The sequence below is a fragment of the Octopus sinensis genome, linkage group LG23 (genome assembly GCF_006345805.1).
Source record: "Octopus sinensis linkage group LG23, ASM634580v1, whole genome shotgun sequence".
NCBI lineage: Eukaryota > Metazoa > Mollusca > Cephalopoda > Octopoda > Octopodidae > Octopus > Octopus sinensis.
The window spans coordinates 27,453,042-27,461,644 of NC_043019.1; the positions used below are offsets into that span (position 1 = coordinate 27,453,042).

General features: G+C 39.0%; 1 protein-coding gene across 3 annotated transcripts; it reads right to left on the reverse strand.

Moving 5' to 3' along the window:
* Positions 1-1,089: 1,089 nt before the first annotated feature.
* On the reverse strand, positions 1,090-8,028 carry LOC118767687. Of its 3 annotated transcripts, XR_005003600.1 has the most exons (4): positions 7,595-8,028; positions 3,563-4,454; positions 2,537-2,981; positions 1,121-1,148 (listed from the first exon to the last, which is right to left on the reverse strand). XR_005003600.1 is itself a non-coding variant. In XM_036512666.1 (3 exons), the coding sequence occupies exon 2, from the start codon at positions 4,437-4,439 to the stop codon at positions 3,573-3,575; it is 867 nt and encodes a 288-aa protein (XP_036368559.1). In that variant the 5' UTR covers positions 4,440-4,454; positions 7,595-8,028; the 3' UTR covers positions 1,090-1,148; positions 3,563-3,572. The 3 variants fall into 3 exon arrangements, 2 of the variants coding, with proteins under 2 accessions (XP_036368559.1, XP_036368558.1); XM_036512666.1 differs by lacking the exon at positions 2,537-2,981 and having other exon boundaries at positions 1,090-1,148; XM_036512665.1 differs by lacking the exon at positions 1,121-1,148 and having other exon boundaries at positions 2,171-2,981.
* Between the last annotated feature and the right edge of the window lie 575 nt (positions 8,029-8,603).

Genomic DNA, 8,603 nt, shown 5'->3' on the forward strand with positions numbered 1-8,603 from the left:
AGTCTTTTCATATCAGATAATAAAAAAAGTTATAAGCAATTTAGGTTAATGCTTACTTAAACACCCAGCCACCAAAACAAAACAAAAAAGTGTAATAGGTGTAAAAAAAAATGCATATTAAATTAATATCATCATCGTCATCGTTTAACGTCCACTTTCCATGCTAGCATGGGTTGGATGATTTGACTGAGGACTGGCGAACCAGATGGCTGCACCTGGCTCCAATCTGATCTGGCAGAGTTTCTACAGCTGGATGCCATTCCTAATGCCAACCACACTGAGAGTGTAGTGGGTGCTTTTACGTGTCATTGGCATGAGGGCCAGTCAGGCAGTACTGGCAACAGCTATGCTCAAATGAAGTTTTTTATGTGCCACCTGCACAGGAGCCAGTCCAGCGGAACTGGCAATGACCTTGCTCAAATGTTTTTTCACGTGCCACCGACACAAGTGCCAGTAAGGCGACACTGGTAGCGATCACGCTTGAATGGTGCTTTTTACGTGCCACTGGCACGGAACCCAGTTAGCTGCTCTGGCAACAATCATGCTCGGATGGTGCTCTTAGCACTCCACATGCCAGAGAACAAGAATTTGCACCAACAAACTAATTATAAAGAAATTTGTGGGGAAAAACTTTTTCTGATGGGGTAGGAAGAGGACTTTCAAAGAGAAGGAAATTCATAAATTATTTTTCGTTTGAGTGTAATGGAAAAAAGTTTGACAATAAAATTTTTGAATTCATTTATTTTTCATTTGAGTAATAGAAAAAGGTTTTACAAAAAAATCCCATGTGGCCGTGTGGTAAGTAGCTTGCTTACCAACCACATGGTTCCGGGTTCAGTCCCACTGCATGGCATCTTGGGCAAGTGTCTTCCACAATAGCCTCAGGCCGACCAAAGCCTTGTGAGTGGATTTGGTAGATGGAAACTGAAAGAAGCCTGTCGTATATATGTGTATGTGTGTATGTTTGTGTGTCTGTGTTTGTCCCCCTAGCATTGCTTGACAACCGATGCTGGTGTGTTTATGTTCTGGTCACTTAGCGGTTCGGCAAAAAGAGACCGATAGAATAAATACTAGGCTTGCAAAGAATAAGTCCCGGGGTCGATTTGCTCGACTAAAGGCAGTACTCCAGCATGGCCGCAGTCAAATGACTGAAACAAATAAAAGAGTAAAGAGTATCATGGTGAGAGAAACAAATTCATAAATGCAGTGTTGAGTATGGTTTCACTATGGAAAAAAAAGTTAAGGGCAATTTAGCTGTTCTTTTTAGTACATCTCATGACTATCAAATACGTTCCTTACTTGTTTAATATTTTCTCTCCATAAACACATTTGAGTAATGGAAAAAGGTTTACGAAAAAAAATGTGGTATATGCCTCCCCACCCCACCCCGGAACTTTGTTGCCTCATAACTTTCAACAAAATATATTTCATTAACGAAAATGAAAAAAGAATTTTGTATATTTGTCTAACAAAAAAATTACATTTACACCCTTGAATTTGTTTGAGTGTGGTTAGATTGTGCTGAATAGCCAATAGGATTGCTCGGTCTGGTTCACTCCTGAAACGTTTTACTTGCTACAACAGCATGGCTTTCTGCAACTCTTGAAAAATGTCAGTCTATATGAAGGTATTCTGCGATTCCACGCAAATGATCGACCTGCAATTCCCCGTGTCTTTCACATGACAGGACAAACATGGTGAGACGTCAGCAGTCTGGAAAGGAATGTGGATACTCCATGTCTACATTTCAGAACACCTTTCTGGAACACATCTACCTTCTGACTTGGAAGGTTTGGCTTTTTGTGAACCACTTTCTCGGGGCAGCTTGGTTGCACAAATCATTAAGGGAAAACCTAGGATTCTGCCATGAAACCTCCGTAGACTGGCGGTCTTTCTGCTTAGAGGTTAGCAAAGGTAAAGGAGGCAAACACCACCCATTTTCGGATATTTATCTTTTTGATACAGGAGAATATGATTTTGACCAAAAAACCACATTTTCAAAATGTTAATACCCCCCCCCCCCAATTTATTAATTTTAAACTTTTTTCTAATTTTTTTTTAACCCATATAGAAAAATATAGAGATTATGAATCTGGGAACATTTTTTTTTAACTTTTAATTTTTCTTTAAGAAATACTAAATGCCCCTTCCACCCCCACCCCACCCCTGTTTTCAAAAAATAAAGACTCAGAATCTATCTCCACTTTATAGGCATGGCTGTGTGGTTGAGAAGCTTCAATTCCAACCATGTCACCTTGGGTTCAGTCCTACTGTGCAGCACATTGGGGTATTCTCTTTCATTACAGCTGCATGTTGACCAAAGCCTTGTGTGTTATATAATTACCATTACATGTATTGATATATAAAATAACACATACAACTCACTTTTTATCATCATATAATAAACAAACAAAAGTTCATGTTACTTCAATTATTACATGTTTTCTCTTATAAAACATACACACACAGGAGGAGTACATCTACATATATAATAACACTTTGAATGTAGCTCCCGAGAAAGAGTAAAAGTAATTACCTGATCAACGATGGGCATTACTGCTAGTTATCTATATAACTGATAGCAAATTTTGTATGAAATTATATTAAATCCAGGTTTAGTCACAGATCAATCAAGATAGTAATGTTTTAACAATGTGAGGTATACTTGCCATCTCAATATGGCTAACCACTAAGGGTGGGTGTTACTGTAGCTTGTAGCCCAGGAGAACATCGTCTCCAGCTGGCTTTAGACACACTTACTGTGCCCTTAAGGTATTTGCAAAGTGAGGTCATCCTTCCCTCGTCAACCTAAGTGATACACACGGAACAGTTTTGTGACAACATAGTGTCTCGATACATTCTAATGAAAATGTGATAGAAAGAGATAATGCCACTCTCTCTCTTTGGAAGAGAAATTAATTTTGGTGTTGATAGAAAGGCAGAAAACACTGGAAGCAGTCAAGTGGAGCAGGAGACATAGCCTGCAAAATTAAGGAAAAACGTATTTAGACTTATTTATCATGAAAAAATGGCATGCCTTCACAAGTAGCCCCTACCTGACTTTATTTTCATCCCCACCTCAATCAAGAGAAGCTGTGTGTGAGTAAGAAAAAATATTTCTAATAGAAAAGTATGCTATTAAAATGTATTCTCATTTACATTCATCTTTTCTGCCAGCAATGACCTTCTCAGGCTCTCCAATATTAACAATTTTAAAAATATTTTTTACCAAAAAGCTTCTTCTATGGTTTTGAAGTGCAAAAAAAAAAAGAAAAAGGCCAAAACCGGTCTGGGGGAGAATGGTGATGAAGGGGTGGAAAAAAAAAAGAAGAAAATTTCGTTAAAAAGTATCCATTTTTCTGGAAGTTATGAGGCAACAAAGTTGACGCTGAAAGATGGATGTCTTTTAATGAAATTTCTGTGGTTGGGATGTACAATGCATATTCCATCATTTTCCATTTTTCAGACAGTTGTGAGGAAAGAAAAATTGAAGGAGTCACATTGTGTAGGTATGCCTGAAAAAGTACACAGAAATATGTTATAAGAATTATCATTTACATACCGTTCAAAAATCATTGTGGATAAATTTCTGCTATGTGTTTTAGGAAGGTCTTGTAATTCTCCCATGCTCGGTCATACGTCATATTATAAAGGTCTCTGTACATGGCCTCGTTGACGTGTAACCATCGCATATCTCCACTCGACGTGAATTTGTATTTCAGTCTACTCTTAATTCGGTTCCAGTAGCCCTCCACTTGATTTCCACATACACCACTCTCTGGGTCCACAGTTCCATGTATGTATCCAAGGCTTTCTAGATTCCGGTAACTAGCCCACTGGTCTGTAAACACTATAGACCCTGGTTCTACGTTGTTGATAATGAGTGACTCCAGTGTCTCTGTCTTTCTATCTTCAACATGTTGCAGATGTCCTTTTTTCTGGGTGTTGTCGTAGAAACCAACAACCCAGTATGAATGCACCACACGCCCGGCTTCATTTTTTCTCTGAAACATTAAACTTTCATCTATTTCTACAACATGATTTGAGCCACCTAATTTTTTTTTATCTCTTAATAATTTCTGCAAACAGATTTCACGGCAATATTCATACCACTGTATTGCAGTGACTTTACTGACATTGTTTGCTGACATGGAACTGGTTACCGGCATTTCAAAAATAAAATCGAAAATTAGATTGAAAATTTTGTACACAGAAAGCTTACTCTTCTCCAAGAAAGTCTTGGTACGGATTGACACTGCATTCTTGCACTTGTGGCATCTCCATACCACCCCATCTATGGCACGCTGAGAAGGCCTTATGCTCATTTCCTTTCCACAACTACATGTCTTCTGATTCGAAATGATTCCATTGTCTTTCAGATATTGTATGAAATTCTCTTCCGATAAATTTTGGGCCATTTCATATCTTGGACAATCCATCTTGAAAATCAAATTCTAAAAAAATTAGGAAAGAAAGTTCAAATAGTCAAAGAAACAAAATCAAAGTTAAAAAATTAAGAAAAAAGTCCAAACAGTCAAAAAATTATCAAAAAACAGTCAGAATTCATCATCATCATCATCATTTAGCGTCCGTTTTCCATGCTAGCATGGGTTGGACGGTTTAACTGAGGTCTGTGAAGCTGGGAGGCTTCATCAGGCCAGCCAGATTTGGCAGTGTTTCTACAGCTGGATGCCCTTCCTAACGCCAACCACTCCGTGAGTGTAGTGGGTGCTTTTTACGTGCCACCTGCACAGGTGCCAGACAAAGCTGGCAAACGGCCACGAACGGATGGTGCTTTTACGTGCTACCGGCACGGGGGCCAGGCGAGGCTGGCAACTAGCAAAACAATTAATTACAGGCGGAAGCTGTGGAGATTGTGATAATAAAACAAATGTTTCCCTCACCACCACCAAAAATTAATTTCTCTTCCAAAGAGAGAGTGGTAATTATTTCTTTCTCTCACATTTTCATTAGAATGTATTGAGACACTATGTTGTTACAAAGCTGTTAAAACTTTACAAACCTGATCAACCTGTGACTAAACCTGGATCCACTTAACCCATCTACTTACACATAAAATATTGAGTATTTATGGGGAAGCCTCAAGAAGTGCATTATTCAACCCGCAACGAGGCCTGACTATCTGAAGTACTTCGTTTAGTTACTTTTCTCACCATCAACCCAGCAACTTCATAAGTTTCTTTTGGAGGCTGCAAGACTATACCCAGGTTCCTGAGGACACCGAAAACTGTATACCGGTTCTTGATGTCGTTCTCCGATAACTCCTTAACGGTGCATTTTTTAATACTGTAAAACATTCAATACAGCTCTTCCTACCCCCATTAGGTTTGTTAACTTGCTTATTGGTGACCAAGAGAACTTGTAGTAATTAACTGAAAATATTAAACAAACAAGGTCGTGAAATGTGCTAAAAACAAAAGCTAAATTACCCTTAAATTTTTTCTATAGTGAAATCATATTCAACACTGCATTTATGAATTTTTCATCTCACCATGATAGGATCTTTTTTTTAAAACCTTTTTCTATTACTCAAATGAAAAATAAATGAATTAAAAAATTTTATTTCAATCTTTTTTTCGATTACACTAAAACAAAAAAATAATTTATGAATTTCTTTCCCTTGAAAAGTTCTCTTCCCACTCCCTCTGAAAAATTTTTTCCCCACAAATTTCTTTATAATCGGTCTGTTAGTGCAAATTTTTGTTCTCATATTTGTTTAATACACATTTTTTACACCTATTTCACTTTTTGTTTTGGTGGCTGGTTGTTAAAGTAAATATTAACCCATGAATCACTATAAATAACTGAGCCAGGTATGATATATACCTGGATGAGAGGAACCAGTGTTGCTTTGTCAGGCTTCTTATTTATTAGCGGCACAACAAAAAGATGCTTACTGGTTCACTCTATTCCACTAAACAACCAAACTTGGCTCAGAATTCAACTCCTTCTTTATTTCTGGCGGACAATCAAGGTCTCATCAATTTCGACCTCAATTGATTTTCTGATAATTCATTCCACTTTTCTGTTACTTCACAACAGAACCTCCAATCTACAGAAGATCTTGGACACAATTCCATCACTGTGATATGACTCCAAGAACAATGTAGAAATTTGTCTATAAAAAAAAAAACGATTTTCTACAGAGGATTCAGGGTGTGGAAGCAAGGTCTAGAATTAAAGGGCCTTAGGTTTAACCTAGCAAAAACCAAAGTCTTAGTAAGTAAGGTTCACAAATCACAAACACTTTCAGGTAGATGGCTCTACTCAATCTGTAGAAAAGGCGGGTAGAAACTCCATATGATGTACCCGGTGTAGGCTATGGACACATAAAAGGTGCAGCAATATCAAAGGAAGGTTAATCAAGAAGGTAGTTTTTGTGTGTGGCAGATGCACTGGGGCAATAAACACTGAAGATGTACAGAAATCAGATTCCATCATATGCCAGGGGGAAAACCTTGAAGTAGTTGATAGCTTCTGCTACCTAGGCGACCAAGTCTGTGTGGGGGTGGATGCTCTGAGAGTGTAGCGGCTAGAGTAAGAATAATCTGGGCAAAGTTCAGAGAGTTCCTACATCTGCTGGATGTGTAATGTTAGTGTGGATACATGACAGAGTGTGAGTGCCCCGAGAGAAAAGTTGGACATAAGAAGCATCAAATGCAGAGTGCAAGAGAGACAACTGCGCTGGTATGGTCATGAGCTCTGTATGGATGAGGAGAGCTGTGTGAGGAAGTGCCACACCCTAACTGTGGAAGGAACCTGTGGAAGAGGTAGACCCAGGAAGGCATGGGATGAGGTGGTGAAACACGACCTTCGAACGTTGGGCTTCACTGAGGCAACAGCAGGAGACCGAGACCTTTGGAGATATGTTGTGATTGAGAAGACCTAGCAACTAAAGTGAGATCGCAGACATGGCCGATGCTAGTGTTGCATGTCCGGCCCTTGATGCGTCGGGCGATATGATATGCTTGAGAAGACCTGTTAAGTCAAGTAAAACCAAGATCGTAGCTGTGGCCAGTGTTCCCTGACTGGCTCCCGTGGAAAATGCACCATCTGAATGTGGTCGATGCCAGTGCCTCTTGACTGGCTCCTGTGCCGGTGGCACGTAAAAAGCACGTGATCGATGCCAGAACTACCTGATTGGCTTCTGTGCTGGTGGCACGTAAAAAGTACCCACTACACTCTCGGAGTGGTTGGCGTTAGAAAGGGCATCCAGCTGTAGAAACATTGCCAGATCAGATTGGAGCCTGGTGCAGCCTTCTGACTTGTTAGTCCTCAGTCAAACTGTCCAACCCATGCCAGCGTGGAAAACAAGGCCCTTGAAACTCCGATGCAGAAAAACGACACTGCTGCAGTTTTTTTTTAGATTTAGCGACAGTATAACTCCTTCTGGATCGCCAGAAATGTTGGTCCTTTCTTTACACGCATTCACCCCGAAATTGTGGAAATATCACAATAGTTGGCAGAACACCACGATTCCGGAAGAATCCAATAGATTTTTGGTCGTCCTCATGGATAAGAAAAGTAAATAAACATTAAGAGGGAGACAACTAGATTCTCGTCCTTTACTTACACGGAAATATGTCCTCAAACGTGAATCAATCTTGGAAGAATCTTGGAATATCACTCAGTTAATCGAATCAGGAGCCAATATTCTTCAGTGGTTGGCACGGCGTCGACGAATATGTACACTTGTGAAAATTGTAATTCACCATGTGGCCTCACTACACGTGGTGACGCTACAGATGGGAAAATGTGAGTCTGTAAAAGGAGTAAGTTAGTTCGTTCTTCGAAAGAAACCATATTTTATTGTACAATATCGTTTTGATCATTTATGATCACGCGATATGTTCCATATGTGCATGAGTGTTTCATAAACAGTCGGACTACAGTCGTAGATTGGTGTAATTTCTGCCGCGAAGTACGCGACGTTTGACAACAAAACCCAATGGAAATCGGCGGTGTTGATGGTAACGGGTGACCACAAGTTGTGGACTAGTTATCTCCCTCTTAATTTTTATCTACTTTTTAAAAATCCCTATACTGAACAATTGCCGAATATATTTCTTTTCTCACACAACATTTAAGATATATTTATTCTAAATCACTTTTTTGTAGACAGAAAACGGTATTTATTCGCGAGCCCCACACACCTCACCCTATAACTTTTGAACCAGTAATTTTAATTTTTTTTTTTCAGAAACCTGTTTTCGATATCGGAGATTAAGATTTAGGAAAACATTTTTTTTTAATTTCAGTACCCCAACCCCAATTTATTTGCTTCGTTTACTGTTGACAAGACGTGCTGTCACACGCAAAAGGACAATTTCCAAATCCTGTTTCCTGATTGGGTGAAAATTATCAAACTTTAAACCTCTATAACTTTTTTAAAACATTTTTCTGGGAAAAAGTGAAACAAGCAATTTAGATTGGAAAAGTACATTATTGTGCCAAATTAAACAATTTTCGATAAACTTCAGTTTTTGAAATGCTGGTAGCCAAACCAACTTGATCCATTATAGAACCATTGGAACCTGGTGTCGATCATACAGCAAAGTTGGTTTAAAAGGTACATAAGCACA

Excerpts from the sequence above, each read along its gene's own strand:
- LOC118767687 (XM_036512666.1), bottom strand. The coding sequence starts at position 4,439 with ATGGATTGTCCAAGATATGAAATGGCCCAAAATTTATCGGAAGAGAAT.